Source organism: Podarcis muralis, chromosome 2 (genome assembly GCF_964188315.1).
Source record: "Podarcis muralis chromosome 2, rPodMur119.hap1.1, whole genome shotgun sequence".
Lineage (NCBI taxonomy): Eukaryota > Metazoa > Chordata > Lepidosauria > Squamata > Lacertidae > Podarcis > Podarcis muralis.
The window spans coordinates 108,029,640-108,049,428 of record NC_135656.1 but is presented as its reverse complement, the minus strand read 5'-3'; the positions used below and the strand labels follow the sequence as shown (position 1 = coordinate 108,049,428).

At 47.1% G+C, this 19,789-nt stretch overlaps 1 protein-coding gene across 2 annotated transcripts in view; it reads left to right on the top strand.

Moving 5' to 3' along the window:
* The first annotated feature begins 704 nt into the window (after positions 1–704).
* The window catches only part of ABCF1 (ATP binding cassette subfamily F member 1), a 36,593-nt gene continuing 17,508 nt past the window's right edge, over positions 705–19,789 (top strand). Inside the window, exons 1-15 of one of the 2 annotated variants that reach the window (XM_028713594.2) lie at positions 705–961; positions 5,073–5,119; positions 5,582–5,668; positions 6,249–6,381; positions 8,421–8,458; positions 9,048–9,155; positions 9,858–9,920; positions 12,239–12,301; positions 13,700–13,786; positions 14,035–14,079; positions 15,355–15,471; positions 17,109–17,201; positions 17,447–17,569; positions 18,211–18,311; positions 19,424–19,509. In XM_028713594.2, coding sequence (XP_028569427.2) covers positions 871–961; positions 5,073–5,119; positions 5,582–5,668; positions 6,249–6,381; positions 8,421–8,458; positions 9,048–9,155; positions 9,858–9,920; positions 12,239–12,301; positions 13,700–13,786; positions 14,035–14,079; positions 15,355–15,471; positions 17,109–17,201; positions 17,447–17,569; positions 18,211–18,311; positions 19,424–19,509 — 1,282 coding nt within the window. In that variant the 5' untranslated portion in view covers positions 705–870. Of the gene's footprint in view, positions 962–5,072; positions 5,120–5,581; positions 5,669–6,245; positions 6,382–8,420; positions 8,459–9,047; positions 9,156–9,857; positions 9,921–12,238; positions 12,302–13,699; positions 13,787–14,034; positions 14,080–15,354; positions 15,472–17,108; positions 17,202–17,446; positions 17,570–18,210; positions 18,312–19,423; positions 19,510–19,789 lie in introns of both variants that reach the window. The other variant, XM_028713593.2, reaches the window with a different exon arrangement.

Sequence of the window (19,789 nt, the reverse complement as noted above, 5' to 3'; positions counted from 1 at the left end):
AGGATTCCTATCCTGGGGTGGGTAGGAGGGAAAGTGGCTGATGTGCTTTTTAACACTTGATTGGAAGCCGCCCAGAGTGGCTGGGGAAACTTAGCCAGATGGGCGGGGTATGTATGTATGTATGTATGTATGTATGTATGTATAAATAAATAAATAAATAAAATTATTATTAAAACGCGATGTGTGAACTTAAACCAAGCAATCCTGCATTCTTAAGTGTATACTGTACAGAGTTGCTGTTTCTTGCTGGACATGTTTCATTCTGGGCATGCACCTGCATTTCTCTCAGTAAAAAGCGCTGCACGTCTTAAAAACTGCACGTCTCCATTTGCTCTCCTGCAGCCTGCGACTAATCTTCCGTGTTTTTGCTGGGCCGCTCTAGGAGAGGCGCTTCCTGATCTCGATGTCGCAACCCGGGTCTCTCCGGTGCCCTTCTAGGATAGGCGCTTCCTCACCTCTTTGTGGCAACCCGGTCTCTCCCGTGCCCCTCTAGGATAGGCGCTTCCTCATCTTTTTGTGGCAACCCGGTCTCTCCCGTGCCCCTCTAGGATAGGCGCTTCCTCATCTCTTCGTTGCAACCCGGTCTCTCCCGTGCCCCTCTAGGATAGGCGCTGCCTCATCTCTTTGTGGCAACCCGATCTCTCACGTGCCTTTCTAGGAGAGGCGCTTCCTGATCTCTATGCTGCACGCGGCCTGCGCTCGGGGATCGCTGACGAAAGCATCTGTTCTCTTTCTGGCCCGGAGAAGCCACGGTCGCGTCACCTCCCGCGCAGGCGCAGTGAGGCCCAGGCGGGCATGTGTTGAGCCAAGATTGCGGTAGGAAGAGCCGCAAAGAAGCAGGCGGCGGGCGCCGGAGCGACGGGAGCAGCCATGCCGAAGGGAGGGAGACAGGCGCAGCAGCCCCAGGAGCAGTGGGTCGGGGACGAAGAAGAGAAGCGCTGCCCCGGAGAGGGCGCTGGAGGTGAGGGCGGAGGCGGGAGGGCTGGGCGGGGAGGAAAGAGGCTAGTCCTCATGAAGGTTGGGAGGAGGACCTTCTAGGGGGAGGGGGAAGTGGGCATAATATCCGGGGGGGGGGGCCAACACACACAATTCCGTGTAAAAGTGTTTGCCATTTAAAACAGCCCAAAACAAGCAGCCACCGTTCACACACCTCTGTCCATACACGTGTCTGTCTGCTCAGACGCAAGCTCTGCCATGGTCAGCGGGTCTCGCATAGTCGTAGGCAGTGCTCCTTTTTTTCTTAAAAAAAGTTTAGGGGTTACTCTCATTTTCCTACTCATATTGAAATACTGCTCCTCAATGAGGCCAAACTTAGATTCACAAAATGTTTAGGGGTGTGCATCTCCCCACAAAAAAAGCACTGGCCGTAGGTGTGTCTGAATGTGTTTGCCAGCATTTAGCACACACACTCCTCCGCCCCCCTCCAGTTGCTCCTGCCTCTCTTTCCTCTCCTCCAACTCTCTATTTCCTAATTTGCTGCTTAGGTTTTCTCTAAATGGACAGGGGCCCAGATTTTTCCCCGGTTGCTCTGGGAAGTGCCAGATGCGGTGCTGGTTTCATTCCTATTCTTAGTATTTTTGATGTGCTCCTTGATTTGCGTGTTAAAGGAACGTTCAGGTGGCTGGCTAGATAGAGGAGGAATATTGGGGATGAAACTTTGTGGCTTGGACAAGGAACTGGACTAAAAGGCCCCATAACATGTGAGCTTCCATATGTGTCTTCATTTATATAACTAGAGATAATTTGACCACGGAATTCCCTAGGAAAAGAAACAGTGATATAAAAATAAATTTAAAATACGCTAGGTTGAACTGATAAACCCAACCTGTACTAAGTAAATCAAAGTTTCAGCTAATCTTAGCTGCTAATGTATATAAAAACAAGGTGTGTGTATGCTTTTAACAAGTCTTTGATATTTGTGGAGTGCTTAAGTGTTGAGAGAGTCTCCAATCCATGATCTGATCTAGTTGTAATCCTTAGTTTAGTTGCTTTATTATTCCCTGTATTGTAGATGAGGGGGCAGAGAGAGAGAGAGTAGTTTGCAGAGGTTAGATCTCTACTAGAGACTTCCTTATTAGCTACTCAGTCTCTTAGCCGTAGTAATGCTTATTTATTTTGTTTATAAATAGCAAATAAACAAAATAAACTTTCATAAAAATAGCTTTCAGTGAGTACTGACCATGATGTCTGTATGTTCTGCTGCCACTTGTGGAAGCAGTATATGTTCCTCCTTCCTGCCAACACCATAGTTCTTTCCTGCCATGTCCTTTGCTAGAAAAAGGGCAGAGGTTCCAACTGGTTAAAATATGCTAACTGCGCAGAAATATTTTGTTTGGCATTATTTAATGTGGACTTGGGGCTGGGGTAGCTCCTTAGCCTGTATTTTCTTAACTTCCACCAGCGAAAGGAGCTGCCCAACAATTCCCATAAAAGTTTCTCAACCGCTCAACCCATTTTACAGACACCAGTGACAAGGCATTTGGAAGAGGAAGGGTGGGGCATTGGGCTATGATGAAGGGAACCAGGTGAGTCCCAACACATGTTGCTGTAATCCGTGAGTTGCCAATTACATATAGTATAATTATTTTCCTTGTGGGGCTCCTGAGCTTCTAACAAAGAGACAGAGCTGCAGTTGTGGAAGCTACAGTCGTAAGCAGTGTTAGAAATTCAGATACAGTATATATAATCTAATTGCTAAATGGTCCCTTAAACCTAGGCTGCAGTCGCCACAATGGAATGTCTAGGTGCTGATTCCCCCCCCCCCCATGGGAATTATTTTAATTGATTCCATTTCTGTAGCGCTTTATATTTTAAAGAACAAAGTGGTTCACAACACATTAAAACATCAAATAAAACATTCAAGAATAAAACTACTTCAAGCGTCAAGGAAAATATTTCTCTCAACACACACAATTTTTATTAAATTTTCTCAATCACATTTCAAGATATTCACTTAAACAACCTTAAATCAATGACTACCCTTCTTCTCTTTCCATGGTTCGATTTGCATACAATACATCCCTGCATATTTTACATGAACTAAACCATTCAGTACTCCAATGTAAAATCCATCAAATCTGTTGAATTTAAATTAATGCTACCAGTGTTTTTAAATGAACACAGTTTTCACCCATATACTCAGTTAACATTTTCCAGTCTTCTTTAAACGTGCGTTCTTCTTGTTCTCTTATTCTACATGTTAGATCTGCAAGCTGCGTGTATTCCATCAGTTTTACGTTTGCCATTCTTCTTTGGTTGGGACCTCGCTCATTTTCCATTTTTGGGCTAGCGAAACACGGGACGCCGCCATGGAAAATATTTCCATTCCTTCTCTAAGTGACATTTCCTTCTGCAGTCCCCAACCTGGTGCCTGGCAGATTTTGAACACTGGTTGTAAGCAGCAGTGCTAGCTGCAGGAGAGTGCTCTGAGAAAAAGGATCTAGCACTAGCATTTCCTATTACTTCATTTCCGCTGCCGGCAGAATGGCCATTGATTTTCCGTGTGTATGTAGTCGTGGGAAGATCCAGGAGCCCCCCCCAAACAAAAGGTTTAGTAATCCTGCATGGCAGGAGCGGGGACCTCGTGAACCTCCAGATTTCTCCATCTTCCCTAAGGATTCACCAGGATGGTTGGGCATTGAAGTCCATCAACCACCTGCAGATTGCCAGTTCTAACATATGAACTAGGGATATGGGACAAGGGAGAGAGGCCATTTTCAATTGGCTGTGCAGGAAGCTGGCTGGAGTGAAAGAGGCAGGAGAGGCTCGACTAAGTTGGGGTGTGGGCAGAGTGAGATGCATGAGCTTGACAAGCCGGGGTAATTGGAGCTGGGAGGAAAAGGTTGCTGGGCTTGGAAGAAGCCTAGCAGGCTTAGTGTGCTGTGAAAGGGATGTGTCATAATTGAAAGAAGAAAACTATGCTACCTGTTCACAGCTAGTCGTAGCTCAGTGGTAGAGTATATAATTTACACACCAAAAGGTCCTGGTGTCTCCAGGTAGGACTGGAATAGATTTTTTTCTTAGCTTTATGACTTTATTTTAAGCTAATGTGAACCTCTAATAGATCGGACATCATGGTAAGAAATAGGTGCCAGGTGAAAACATTCCTCTTCGACCTTTGGCTGATTAATATGCCACAGCCTTTTAAATGTGTTTGTTGCTTCTATTTTAATTATTTATTTTTGTTTTTATCTTGTATATTTATCTTGTGAACCGCCCTGAGATCTTTTGATGAGGGGTGGTGTAATTTTGTTTTTTAAAAAATAATACTAACAACAATAATAGTTAATATGGAATGTATTTTCCTGGTGAAGCATGTTTTGCCTGGCCAATTTCTGGAAACAAATTGAGGCATTCCTATTTTGCCAGGCATTCTGAAATTGCAATTGAGATGATTTACTATTGTTCTTAGGCTAATGCTTTTATATTTTCAATTTGCTTTCCTCCCTCTCTATATGAATCCATATATACCCACGTATATGTATTTGTCTAAGCTGCAGCACCTTGTGTAATTGCACCATGTTGTAATTCAGCTTTCTTTTATTTCTGATACTTTCCCCCTGCCTTTCTTTAAAATCCTCAGTTTATCAGGGTGAAGTACGTGCTTCTCTTCCTCTTCCCTGTTTTCTCCCCACAACAGCCCAGTAGGTTATGCTGAAAAAGAGTGACTTAACCCAAGATCACTTGGTGAGCTTTGTGGCTGGGTTGGGGATTTGAGCCCAGTTCTTCCCATTCCTAGTTCAACTGAGAGATGGCCAACATGCTGCCCTTCAGATGTTGCTGCACTACAACTCCCATGAGCCTCAGCTGGCATACCCTATTGGTCAAGGGTGATGCAAAAGCAGCAACATGTGGAGAGCAGCATCTTGACTGCCTCTGCTCCACTCTGACTTTCAGTCGTAAATAGTGGACTTGAGTGTGGAATATGGTGCGTGCTTTCGTGTGCCTGAACACTTCTCGGTTCCTGGTCTCAGTGTGGGGGGGAGACAGAGAGAGATATATACTTTTTTCCGTGGTTGAAGACAAATACTCTTGGATTTGTATCTCAAATACCTCCCGATTCTTTCTTCCAGACAAAGTGGTAAAGAAGGGGAAGAAGGATAAAAAGACCAAAAAGTCGGTAAGTCTCGTCCTCTGTTGACTTCACCCCCATTTGGGCTCTGCGTGACGTCCACGAATCTGGACACTCTCTGTAGTTCGGTTGACCTTCATGAGAACTTTGCCACCTTCCACAAATGCTCCGTTTCCTCCTCCAAACACTTCAGCATTTTGGGGACTGTGCACTGGTGGTTGTTAACTGCACCTCTAGCACTTCCTGATGTCCCAGAATGCTTTGCCACCCCTTTCCTGTTTATCCACCTCCATAATTCAGCTGGGAGGTAGTAGCTCCATTTATATGTAAAGCCAACCCAATAATTGGTGGGTTGTTTAATATTTTTGGCTTACTGAGGATTTATTTTTGGTTTTTGGAGGGGATGGAGAGGCCTTTTGCCCTCCTTCCAGTAGGGGGGTAGTGGTTCGGAGGGAGGGGGCTACTACCTCCCTGCCACTATCCTAAACTTTTCCCCTTCTGTCTCCCAAGTTCTTTGAGGAACTGGCTGTGGAGGAGAAACATGCCAGTGAGGAGCAAGCAGTTGAGAAAGAGCAGCAGCAGCAGCAACAACAACAGGTAAGTGACTTTGGAACCAGGAGTGCCAAGCAGGATAACAGAATCGTAGAATCATAGAATGGTAAAGTTGGAAGGGACCACGAGGGTCATCCAGTCCAACCCCCTTCAATGCAGAAATCTTTTGCCCAGTGTGGGGTTTGAACCCTCGAACCTGGGAGGAATATATATTGTGGGTCTTGTCACCAGAGGGCATGCTAGTTGACCACATTGGGCAGCACTGGATTTAGGGTAGTGTGGGCCATTTCTCCATACAGGATGCCAAGCTGAGGGAACACAAAATAATAATAATAATAATAATAATAATAATAATAATAATAATAAATTATACATGTACCTACTCAGAAGATCCATTAAAAAGCAAATGTACCAAAATGAATTATTCTTAAAATAAGAAATATTGGGCAGGGAGGGCACCAAATTTTGCCCTGGTTCAGGGCGCCATATTACCAAAGTTCACCTCTGCAATGGGGCTGAGGATGTCACAGTGCCACGGGGAGATAATTTGCTAAGAAAGGCAGGTTGACCCACCCTCCTCATGTTTGTTTGTTCGTTTCCCTGTCTGTTTTCATGGCTGCAGCAGCCCCAGCAAAAGAAGCGACGAGACAAGAAAAAAGACAGAAAGAAAAAAGAGGCGGAAGACGATGACGACGAGAACCAGCTGATTGAGCGGCTGAAGAAGCTGTCGGCCCAAGCCAGTGATGAGGAAGAAGAAGGTTGGAGACTGCGATCTTGGGGGGGGGGGGAGATTTTCTACATTGGGGCTGAGGAACCTGCCCAACCCCCTAGACCAGTGACAGGGAATGGTGCCCCCTACCCCTCCTGATATTGCTGAACGACAACTCCCATCTGCCACAACCGCTATGGCCCGTGGCCAAGGCTGATGGGAGTTGCAGTCAACACTGGGAAGGCCCATGTTCCCCACTCCTGCTCTGGGATCTTGCTGGGGACTGCAGCTCCCATTGGCCCTGACCCTTTGGCTATGCTGCCTGGGGCTGCTGGGAGTTGTGGTCCAACAGCCGTCTGGAAAGCCACAAGCTGGTCACCCTTCGCTCTGTGTGAGTTCCAAGACATTTCTTCCCATTGGTCCTTAGGACAGGGGTTGGGGACCTTCTTTTCCTCTGGGGTTATCGGTTGAAAGGTGCATGTAGGTGGTGGGTGGAAATGGAGCTTGTGGTGGCTGGTGGGCAGGGCCACTCCTTCTCTCACCTTCTCTTTCTGCCACCTCTAATAATGATGATGATGATAATAATAATAATAATAATAATAATAATAATAATAATAATAATAAAAATAAATTTTATTTATATCCCGCCCTCCCCAGCCGAAGCCGGGCTCAGGGCGGCTAACAACAATCAAATAATCAAACAGTCAAATAATTACACATTCTAAAAATATTTCATTAGAAAAATTAATTAAAATCAAATTGATGGCAACCGATTAGGCAAAATTCTGTGCAGGTTGCCAGAGGAGGGAGTCAGGCTGCGCCCTGACCAAAGGCCTGGTGGAACAACTCTGTCTTGCAGGCCCTGCGGAAAGATGTCAGGTCCCGCAGGGCCCTAGTCTCTTGTGACAGAGCATTCCACCAGGTTGGAGCCGCAGCCAAGAAGGCCCTGGCTCTAGTTGAGGCCAGCCTAACCTCTCTGAGGCCTGGGACCTTGAGGATGTTATTATTTGCAGACCGTAGGTTTCTCTGTGGGGCATACCAGGAGAGGCGGTCCCGTAGGTACGATATACCCCGCCCATACGGTTTCCCCAGCCACTCTGGGCGGCTTCCAACAGAATATTAAAATACAATAATCTATTAAACATTAAAAGCTTCCATAAACAGGGCTGCCTTCAGATGTCTTCTAAAAGTCTGGTAGTTGTTTATCTCTTTGACATCTAGTGGGAGGGCATTCCACAGGGCAGGTGCCACCACCGAGAAGGCCCTCTGCCTGGTGCCCTATAACTTGGCTTCTCGCAGCGAGGGAACCGCCAGAAGGCACTCGGCACTAGACCTCAGTGTATGGGCAGAACGATGGGGGTGGAGACGCTCCTTCAGGTATACTGGACCGAGGCCGTTTAGGGCTTTAAAGGTCAGCACCAACACTTTGAATTGTGCTGGGAAACGGGAAACTTGAATTGTGCTCATAAAAACAGGCTTCTTCCCAGATGCCCAAACTATTGGTTGGAGTGGGTTCCCCTCCCCTTTCCTTCATCCATTTTAGCTTTTCCTCTTCCTTTCTTCTGGCCCTTCCTCCACCTATGTGAAATGATCCAAGTGCCAAATCATATTGGACAGAGGGCCCCCCCCTGCATTAGTGTTCCCGGCCTCACGGAACAGGTTTATGTCAGAGATGGGGAACCTGTGGCCCACCCAATGTTGCCAGGGACTACAACACCTATCATCCCTGACCATTGGCCATGCTAGCTGGACCTGATGGGAGCATTGCTACCATCTGCAGAACCACAGCTTCCCCACCACTGATTTATATCTAGGCTAGCAGTTCAAGGAGATCTGTGTTAGCAGTGGTGTTGCCTTCATTAGCAGAGGCTATGCGCTGCTGGTTGTAAACACAGTGTGAAGCTTATTTCGTGGCTTACCTATGAGCTTTCCTCCGCATCTGGCTAGTCACTGCTGGAGACAGAGATCTGGGCTGAATAAGCTCCTTGGAACCCAAGAAGAACCTGCAGGATCAGGCCAACGACCCACCTCGCCCCAACGTCCTGTTCTTGCCCAGCAGGTATTCACTGTTTTTTGTTTCCTTTCCAGTGCCTCTCCCCATCAGCAAAGCTGGCAAGAAAAAGAAGGTGGGTTTCTGGGCATTTTGACGTTTGGTTAGGGAAGGGTGGGACAAATAAATAATAATAATAATAATGCCCTGGGGCGTCCGCAGCAGGTTGAGGGGATACTGTCAACTTCAGGCCCATGGATGAGACTAACAAAGCCAGTGTGGTGTAGTGGTTAAGAGCGGTGGACTCGTAATCTGGTGAACTGGGTTTGCTTCCCCGCTCCTCCACATGCAGCTGCTGGGTGACCTTGGGCTAGTCACACTTCTCTGAAGTCTCTCAGCCTCACTCACCTCACAGAGTGTTTGTTGTGGGGGAGGAAGGGAAAGGAGAATGTTAGCCGCTTTGAGACACCTTTGGGTAGTGATAAAGTGGGATATCAAAACCAAACTACTACTCCTACTCCTCCTCCTACTCCTCTTCTTCTTCTTCTTTGTGCGCAATGGACTGCCTTTCTGTGGCCAGACCATTGCATGGTAAAATTTGGAGCTCCACCAGCAAATCCCCCAGGAGAAGCTGTCTTTCACTTTTGGGGACCAAGCAAAGGGGAGCTTGTTACACGGTACATGTCTCTGCAGTTTCTTCACTGCCGCTTGCATTCTCTCTTTAGGGGGGAAATGTCTTTGCCGCCTTGAGCCAGGATCAGAGTGAGGAGGAAGACGACGACGAAGAGGAACCGCCGAAACCAACCAGACCTGACAAGAATAAGATCAACAAGGTTAGCCTCCCTCTGTATCCGACAGGAAGTGATTTGGATCAGGATGGGAATTTGTAGAGTATTAGGTATGCCAGGTCACAGCGCCAGAAGAGGAGTTTTGTACGCTTCTTCACTTGCGTATTTGGGCTCTGTAGCGCATGAGCAGAACGCAAAACATTTACTCCCATTAAAAAGAAGTTGCTTCTGGCCACTATGTCTGCAGATATAAGGGTTTGAAACACTTCGGAAAGGCCTGGTCAAATGAAGTTTGAGATGCAGGGTTACCCAGGGCTCTTGGTGGTGGGTCTTCAGTATTCTGTGTAGTTCCTTCCACCTTCCTCATATAAGCAGAAGGGTACATTTATGCAAAGCCAAGGACATACAGAACATGGGGATTTTCCAGCATGCAAACAGCCAGAGAACGACTGTCAGCAGGACTGTACTGAAGATCTCAAATTATTTGGCACTGATCTTCAAACCCTTTGGCACTCGGCCTTCCCAGCACTGGAAAAAGGTCTCAGACTCCTAAGCACAGGAGCGGCAGATAGATAACTAAGTGATCAGACTGCTGGGGTTTTTCTAGCCCTGCAGGACAGTCCTCTCTCCTGTATGCATTTGCTTCTTGGGAGGTTGCAGTGTGGCAAAGTGCAAAACAGAGTCAACAGGGATGCCTTTCTGGCCTTTTCCCTAGTGCAGATAAACAACCCATCTCTGCTTCTTTAGGCTGCTTCAGATGATGGAAAAGAGAAGAAACCAGGCCAGAAAGGGCCAAAAGCCAAGCAGAAGGTCAGTCTGGGCTGCACTGGGCAAGCCAAAATAAACAGAGGGCTGGAAGAGGCACGGTGGACCGTCTCCACTGGGGTGGGGGACTGTATCCAGCCACAATCCAAAACTGGCCAACCTGTCTGTGGCCTGATGGCATATAATGTCAGGTGATTCAGGATCAAACGGAAGAATCGGGGAAGTGCTCCCCAAGTCTTCCTTCGCAGCTCTGGCTGCAAAGATTCCTGCCGAAAGCAGGGCTTAACATTGCATGCCAAATTTGGACTCAAATTTGAACTTGGTGAAAACAAGCCCTGCTTCTTGCAGGGGTCGGCTGCACTTGGGAGTGCCAGCTGGTAGCTTCTGAGTGGAGCTGATCCTAACAACAACAACAGCTAAGGGACGCAGGTGGCGCTGTGGTCTAAACCATTGAGCCTCTGGGGATTGCCGATCGGAAGGTCGGTAGTTCGAATACCCCTGACCGGGTGAGCTCCCATTACTTGCTCCCAGCTCCTGCCAACCTAGCAGTTCGAAAGCACATCAAAGTGCAAGTAGATAAATAGGTACCACTCTGGTGGGAAGGTAAACAGCGTTTTTGTGTGCTGCTCTGGTTTCTCCAGAGGCGGCTTAGTCATGCTGGCCACATGACCCAGAAAAACTGCGGATAAACATTGGCTCCCTCAGCCAGTAAAGCGAAATGAGCGCCGCAACCCCAGAGCCGTTCGCAACTGGACTTAACTGTCAGGGGTCCTTTACCTTTTTAATAACAACTGCTACTATTATTATTTATACCCCACCCATCTGGCTGGGTTTCTGGCTTCCAACAAATACTGAAAATACAATAAAACAAGTGAGGCTTGTATTGGATGACAAATTCAAAAAGCACTGAATGCAAGCCCCTCTTGCCGAGAAAAGCTAATTGGGAGAGCACACTTTAAAGTCCCCAGTTATTGCCTTCCTGACATGGCTTTACCTGTTGCACCCCTGACATCATATCAAACCAGGTGTGGGCAGGTGAGTATCGGGGTGGACTGGACTGTACCACATAGGCCATTGGTCTGGCTCTGTGTAGAAGTGGGCCAGTAAATCATATTTTAGCAGCAGCTGTCAAACTCCTGCCTATATCATTAAAGTCTCCTATGTTTTAAAAAGATGACAGAGTCAAGGGAACCCTCGATAACCACGGAGGGTGCCTCTCTGTTCAGGTTTAAACCAGTGCTTCCATTCCTCCTGGGATCACCCTCTTGATCTTGTCCTGTGAGGGGTTGCAAACAGGATATGTAGGAGGAAGTGGTCCCTTAAAAATGTTGGGACCAAATTGTTTGGGCAGTGCATGCTTCCGGGTGGCGCTGTTGTGGGAAAGAGTTTGGGTTCACATCTGATTGGTTAAAAAAAATCCCGAAAAAACCTTTCTTACCTGGAAGCTCTTGTTAGTTTCTGTTTGCCACTGTGCAGTGCTTTGGAGTCACAAGACTCTGTTTACATTCCAGAGACATTCCAGGCTGTTGGAAGTCTCACGGAAGACAGGAGACAGGTGTTATGTTACTGATTTCCTGTTCCTTTGTTTTCTAGTTGCTCTCTGCTCTCACAGAGAGAGGATGATTTCTTTTCTGCCTGCGTAGCTTAGAAAATAAAGCATAGTGATGTAGCCATAAATCTCATCACTTCCGCGTGCTGTTTTGATTCTCTGCTGAATGGGAATGTGCCTGAGCCTCATCAAAGGCTCAGGTCGTTAATCACGTCGGAGGGCAATTCCGGAAGATGAGCTTTATCAGCTCGGTTGCACGGAGATTCCGACAGCTCTTCCCCTTAAAAGCCTCACCACTGGAGTTCTCTGTTGCTACACAAGGGTGAAGAAAATGCACTCTGCACTGGCTCAGGGGCACTTCTGTTCTTAATACGTATGTTCTAGGGATGGAATACTGGCATTGGAACCAGATGCCCAGGCTTCATGTCTTCAAAAACCAAATCGGGCAGTTAGGGATGCCTTTGGTACCGCACCAATATTTGCTCCCAGCTTTTCCTGGAAACCTCAACAGGAAGGAGATTCCGCAGAGCCCTCCTTATGTTTTTTATATTCCTCCAAATATAATAGTTGGGATAAGAACAATGCAGTATTGCTCTCCAGGATGTATCATAGGCTGGAATTAATTGTGTTCACGGGCTTTGCTAATTCTTTATGATCGTAACTATTATGCTGTAACACACGTAATTTAATTTTTAAAATAATAATGCAAATCCTCAATGGCTGGACCACTCTAGATAGGTGGGCTTCCCTGTGCTAATTTGCATTGGTCGTGGTAGGAAACAATAATCAGAATTTCTTGTCTTTTATTTCCCAGGAAGAGGAGGAAGACACAAAGAGGAAGAGTAGGAAAAATGAGAAGAACAAAGGAAAACAGGAGGTTTGGTGTTTCATCATTGATAATGAAGACAATGTTTTTTAACCTTTAAATCGAAACATTAAATTAGTGTTTTTAGTTGCTAGTATTCTTCTTAAATTATTTATTTGTAAATTTCTATCCTACTTTTGAGCATAAAACATTCCTGGAATGGCCTGAGCACTCCAAGCTGTTCAAATTGCCTTATGAACCTTTTTATTTCTGTCTTCCACCACCCTTGCGCTATAAAGCAGCTTGATATTATTCCCATTTTACAGATAGGCAATTGAGGCTGGGGCTTGGGAGAGGCTCTATCTTTGAAACTGTATATTTGATGCCAAAATATGCCGTTGGGACTACGTGGACCGTTTTGAAAACCCATATGCTCTCCCAGGTTTTTTTTGTTTGTTTGTTTGTTTTTTTGTTTTTGCTTTTATTAACTGTGCAGATCACACTAAAATATATAATTTCCATAATTTTATTTTAATTGCAGGGCATGAGTTAAAAAGGAATATGAATTGGAGCATTTCAGAAGGATTTGGGCTTGCAGAGTAAAAAGCATTTGCATACAGCATGGCAAATTGTAGATAGTTCATCAGGGATAGTGGGCAGTCAGTAGATGCCCTGGAGACAAAACATAATTTCCCAGTTGTCACCTGGGAGAGACTGGAAACAATCCAGTGCCTTAGAGGAACAGAAACCCATGGAGCTTGAAAATTCCAGGATGTCAGAATTTCAGCTTCAGGTCTTGAAACTCAGCTGAAGTTTAAATTTGTGTGAGATTTCATTTCTGCTTTGGTCAGAGTGAAGGAAGTCAGAAAGCAGCAAATTTAGGCTTTTCCAGCTGGATAAATGAGTCTTTCCTACAAGCGTCTAATTTGTTTCGTTTTAGTTTTGTCTGAAATGTATTGGCTGGGTTTTTTGTTTTGAATTTTTATCTGTTTCTTATTGAACGTTGCCTTGAGAGGACTGTGTAGAAGCTGGCTTATAACATTAATTTTATGGTAGTGATGATGGCTAATTGATGATTATGATGAAAATAATAACAACACAGTGGTGCCTCAGTTTTCGAACATAATCCGTTCCGGAAGACCATTTGACTTCCGAAACATTCGAAATATGAGGCACAAAGGGCGGTCTGCAAATTCAGTGGAGAAAATTGGGGAAAAAACCTCAGCGGAAGTCGTTCAGCTTCTGAGGTGCGTTCGAAAACGGAAGCATTTACTTCTGGGTTTTGGGCGTTCGAAAACCAAAGCATTCAGCTTCCGAGGCGTTTGAAAACCGAGGTACCACTGTAAATTGGTTGTGATGATGACCATAATAATAGTGATAATACTGCTCATTTACCCGGGGTGCTGAACCCCCTTTTGACTTGGTATTCATTACCTGTACATTTTGTCTGTTTTTCACCTGCACTCCTAGAGAGGGGGTCCAGCCATTGCTATCCTGGCTCAGAGCGATGAGGAGGAAGACAACGAAGAGTTAAAGAAACCCAAGGAGAAAGCTAAGGTACAGCAGGAGAGGACTGGGAGAGTCATGCAAAGAGTTGGGTGGTTGGTTGGGTGCTTAGACAAACAGGAGAATCCAAGGCTTCTGGGTTATGTGCCTGACAGTTAAAATAGCTGATTCTCAAGTTGCTTAACTCACCTTAAAGCAGAGGGGAAAGATCTGGACATGTGGAGGAGAAAGGGTTTGCTGCAACAGCTGCCTTTCATGCTCTCTTCCACCTCTCTCATCTCTTTCCATACTTCTTTTAGACTGCGACCAAACAGGCTGCAGGGAAGAAGACTCAGCCGACCAAGGTAAGGGACACATCAAGGCGATTCCTGGTGGCAAAAATCCAACCCCCAAGGCTTAGTAGTGCTGTGCCACCGGCATCCCAACAAACCAGTTTGTCAGCCAAGAGCAAACCTTGGTTTTACCAACCCACGGTTTCTTCGAGAGAAATGGATGGAACCCTAAGCTTTGAGCATCATGGTTTGTTGCTTCCACTTGCTAGCGGGGAGGAAATTTAAGCAAGAGCCATCTGTGCATTCACAGTAAACGACCAACCATGGCTTACTGCAGGAGTGCGGTATCTGTGGCCCTGCAGATGGTGTTCATTTTATTTGTGGTGACATTACAATGCCTCTTGAGAACTTGAGGTGATGTACATGGTGTTCTCCTGCTCCCCATTTTATTCTTGCACAACCCTGTGAGGTAGATTAAGCTGGGAGGCAATGACTGGCCAAAGTTCGCCCAGTGGTCTTCGCAGCTGAAGCCTGCTCCCATGTCCTAAGCCAGTGCTCATAGCAGCTGCACCATACTGGCTCTCCTGCATGGCCATTGGAGTCAGGTAGGATGGGATTTGTAGTCCATCAACACTGGGGTGGGGGGGTTGGCTCAGGTTCCACCCTTGGTTTGCCATGATTCGTGAGCGCAGTCACTGTAACCTTTTCCTGAGGAAAGCTATACTCTGTCTCCACAGTCAGAGGCAGGAATGCTGAACAGCACTTGCTGGAAACCACAGGAGGGAAGAGTGTTCTTGTGCTCAGGTCCTGTTTATGAGATTCCCTGTAGGCATCTGATTGGTCATGGGAGAACAAGATGCTGTACTAGAAGACCCAGGGACTGCGGGTGGTGCTGTGGTCTAAACCACTGAGCCTCTTGGGGTTGCAGGCCATAAGGTCGGCAATTTGAATCCGTGTGACAGGGTGAGCTCCCGTTGCTCTGTCCCAGCTCCTGCCAACCTAGAAGTTTGAAAGCACGCTAGTGCAAGTAGATAAATAGGTACCGCTGCGGCGGGAAGGTAAATGGCGTTTTCACGCGCTCTGGTTTCTGTCGCGGTGTCCCATTGCGCCAGAAGCAGTTTAGTCATGCTGGCCACATGACCCGTAAAGCTGTCTGTGGACAAACGCTGGTTCCCTCAGCCTGAAAGTGAGATGAGCGCCACTCCCCATAATCGCCTTTGACTGGACTTAACTGTCCAGGGGTCCTATACCCCCCTTTTTTTTAACTAGAAGACCCATTGGCCTGACCCAGCGGGCCTCTTCTTAAGTCACGTTCTTATACGAGTTTTTGTTTCTTTGGTTCCACAGAACATGTTTGCCGCTCTGGAGGCGGAGGAGATGGACGAAGAGGAAGAGGGGGATGAGGATGACCAAGAGGAAGAGGCCAGAAAGGGCAAAGAGAAGCCCAAACAGGGCAGCCAGCCGGTAAGGGAGCTTGTGACTTCGCTGCATCACTTGAGCTTTGTCCAAACTGCATTCCACCTTATGCAGGAAGGCAGAGGAGAGAGCTTTAAGGCTCCTGCTCTCTCCTTTCATGCGAAAAGGCTGTTTGTTATTTATTAGTATTCTGTTAATTGCGCTTGCCTCCCACCTTCGTTCATCCAGGGTTCTCAAGCATGGCTCTCCCTCATTTTATCCTCACAAAATTCCTGCAAGATGGTTTAGGCTGAGATCGGGTGGTGGGCCGAAGGTGAGCTTCATGGCTGAGTGAGGACTAGAACCCACGTCGCCCAGGACCCAGTCAAACACTCTAACCACTACGCCATGCTGGCTGTCTCTTGTATTTATCTGTGCCTGTGTGCATAGCTTAGATCTCCGCCCCTCCTGTCTACTAGGAACAAAAAACACTGGGCAAGGCAAACTCACCTACTGGTGAGGGTTCCGGCAAAAAGCTACGGGGTGTGTATGTTGGTGTCATGTTAACAATGGGTGAAATGGCACAGTGCTTGGAGTATATTTCCCGCGTCTGGATGTTCTAAGATAAGGGTGCCAGGCGCACCGGGTTACCGTAGCAACACCAGGGAGGTTGAGTGTATGCCTTGCTGAGCCATTCACCCTCCCATTTATTCAGGAAATATGCCTAGAGAAAGTACAGTGGTACCTCAGGTTACATACGCTTCAGGTTACATTCGCTTCAGGTTACAGACTCTGCTAACCCAGAAATAGTAAGAACTTTGCGTCAGGATGAGAATAGAAATCGTGCTCTGGCGGCGCGGCAGCAGCAGGAGGCCCCATTAGCTAAAGTGGTACCTCAGGTTAAGAACGGACCTCCAGAACGAATTAAGTACTTAACCCGAGGTACCACTGTATAATTGTCTCTAGGGCATTCACTTCGTTACTTTGAACTGTGTGGGTGAGGAGTTTTCCCCCCTTAATGGGGGATTGTGGAAGAAGCTGTTCTGCTGGGAGCAGGGAATCTCTGCTGATACGTCACACTGGTTGAGGTGCGGTGAACTACCGACTGACTTCCACAAGTCACCCATTGGGTGGAGTGCAAACCATACTCCTTCAAACATCCTTCTCCAGCCTGGAGATGGCTTGGACTACAATTCCCATCAGCCCCAGCCAGCATGGGGCTGATGGGAGTTGTAGTCCAAAAGATGTGAAGGACCCCAGGTTAGGCAAGGCTGTCCCTAGTGCCTGGGGCAATAAGACCTAGGTGTCACTGCAGTTAACTCCCCCCCCCAAAAAAAAAACCCCACCTCCTTCCTACCTCTTCCTTTCTACTTCACGTGGGCATGGAATGAAAGGGAGAGCTGTATGAGCAAGCCACTTCTCCACCCTATGACTGACCCGGAACTCCGGCATGTTCTCTGGAGAGACTGAAGAGGTCTATGGAAGCACCTCTTCTATCTCCTGGGGTTCAATCCCTGCAGAAAGGACTCTTGAGCCCTGCAGAGCCGTACCAGAAGCGAGAGAGAGGGCAGGAGAGGAGTCTTAACTCTGAACTGACTTGGAGGGGAGAGCAGCACAGGGTCTCTCCAAAGGTATGAGGGCCTTCTTGGTTTCCTTTCCTGGCCCCGTTTGCTAACACAAACCACGCCACCTTGTGATTTCTGTAGCAGTCGGAAGAGGAGGGAGAGGAAGGGGAGAAGAAGGAAGACGATCCCTACGCCCATCTCAGCAAAAAGGAGAAGAAAAAGCTGAAGAAGCAGGTGAGATCTCTGCCGGGGAACGAAGGAAAAGGCACGAAATGTTATTCCTGTTTGTGGCTGGCCAGGGGGCAAAAAAAGGACTCGTGGCTTTCTCTGCCTGCCAGTTGTAAGGTCAAATCCTGGATAGAAATAAGTCTCTGGAGGGTGAGTTGGTGGGCAGACTGGCACCTGGCAAATGGTAGATGGGGAAGAGTCTCATTTTTGCTGCTGTTTCATGGCCAGAACTTTTTTCCTCCTTCCAACAGCTGGAGTTCGAGCGGCAAGTGGCAACCTTAAAAGCAGCCAGCGCGGCAGAGAACGACTTTTCGGTGTCCCAAGCGGAGATGTCCTCACGGCAGGCCATGCTGGAGAACGCCTCTGACATCAAGGTACGGCTGTCTCGTTCCACTGGCTCCACCTTGCTCTGAATCACAAGACTTCCCACCATCCCCTCCCTGAGTTCTACTATCAACCTTTTCAACTGCATATTATTTCATAATCCATAATTTGTATCTGTCCCTATTATCCATGTTATTTCCTACGTTACAAGTGTTATTAAAGTCCTGCTAAAGGTTTTTTTTTTTTAGGGACGCAGGTGGCGCTGTGGGTAAAAGCCTCAGTGCCTAGGGCTTGCCGATCGAAAGGTCGGCGGTTCGAATCCCCGCGGCGGGGTGCGCTCCCGCTGCTCGGTCCCAGCGCCTGCCAACCTAGCAGTTCGAAAGCACCCCCGGGTGCAAGTAGATAAATAGGGAACTGGCGGGAAGGTAAACGGCGTTTCCGTGTGCGGCTCTGGCTCGCCAGATGCAGCTTTGTCACGCTGGCCATGTGACCCGGAAGTGTCTCTGGACAGCGCTGGCCCCCGGCCTCTTAAGTGAGATGGGCGCACAACCCCAGAGTCTGTCAAGACTGGCCCGTACGGGCAGGGGTACCTTTACCTTTACCTTTTAAAGTTTTTTATCTGCTTACAGTAGTCTCCTAAATAAATTATAATAAAAAGGGCCTCTCTGATTTGCTTTACCTTCTATTTCAGCTGGAGAAATTTAGCATCTCGGCTCACGGCAAAGAGTTGTTTGTCAACGCAGATCTATATATTGTGGCTGGGCGCCGATACGGCCTGGTGGGGCCTAACGGGTATGTGTCTGTTATGAGGGGAATCCCCACCGTTTTGTTTGCTTACCCCAGTAGACGATGAAACACACTTTGTCTCTTTAATTCAGAAAGCTATAAGCAGCTTGGGCCCCAAAGTACTTTACGAGCTCACTGCCTGATTCCATATGCTCCACGTCGGTTGCTGTGAGGTCTTTAGTGCCTCTGCATCCCCTAAGGTTCGTCAGGCCTTTACTGTGGCAGGTCCTGCCCTGTGGAACTCCTTGCCAGTAGAGCTTTTGCAGGAGTCACCCCTGCTCGTTTTTAGAGGCCTTTCAAAAACCATATTAGTTAGACAGGCCAGTTGAACCTAAATGATGTTTAAAAATTGTTTTCCGTTGCATTTGTTTATGTTGTGTGTCGCCTTGTGATATTTTACATGGAAGTGTGGTCTGCAAATATTTGAAATAAATCTCCAGTGACCACAGGCATGGTGCTGCAGGGAGTAATTTGCGGGGGAGGGGGGGTCCTGAGGTGGGTATATAACAAAACTTTGTCTAAAGTTCCTTCCCCAGCCCAGCAGCGTCCTTATTGGCCTTCCCTCCTCTCTGGACCACACAGGTGGAATTATTTCAGTGGTCTTGGTCCCATTTACATGTGCAAAAACATATTAAGGAAGTACTCCTGTCCCCAATCCCTCAGGCACATGCCAATTAAAAAATGGCTGCTCCCATTTTTAATCGAAATGTGCCTTTATAAATTTAGTACAGTGGTACCTCGGGTTACAAACACTTCGGGTTACAGACTCCGCTAACCCAGAAATAGTACCTCGGGTTAAGAACTTTACCTCAGAATGGGAACAGAAATCACATGTTGGCAGCGGGAGGCCCCATCAGCTAAAGTGGTGCCTCAGGTTAAGAACGGTTTCAGGTTAAGAAGGGACCTCTGGAACTAATTAAGTTCATAACCAGAGGTACCACAGTATAGGAGTGCTTTTTAAATAAATGTCCTTGTAGTGTTTTATGGAATGTTAAATATCTGTTGGTATGTTTGCAACTTTCCTTTTGAGCACTTTATCTGTAGCTCTTGTTTTGTCTATGGTTGCTTTTGCTTAAGGAGAGCACCAGTATTCCAATCCTCTCCCCCTCTCTCTCCAGGAAAGGCAAAACCACCTTGCTGAAACATATTGCCAACCGGGCCTTGAGCATTCCTCCCAATATTGATGTCCTGCTCTGTGAACAAGGTAAAGGAAGAAGCGTTCCTCCCCTCTGCAGAGGCAGCCCATTCATTGTCCTGCCTAGCCAGGTGGTCCCTCTTATTAAGCACAGAGAAAGCTGCCGTCTTCTTATTATTATTTTATTGATAGATAGATTGATTGGATTTATATACCGCCCTATACCCGCAGGTCTCAGGACAGTTCACAGAACCGACTCAAACCACTGGCTCATCTCAGTACTGCCTGCGCCAATGGGGAGAAGCTCTCCAGGGGTTCCGCAGAGTGTCTTTCTTAGCCCCAGCTAGAT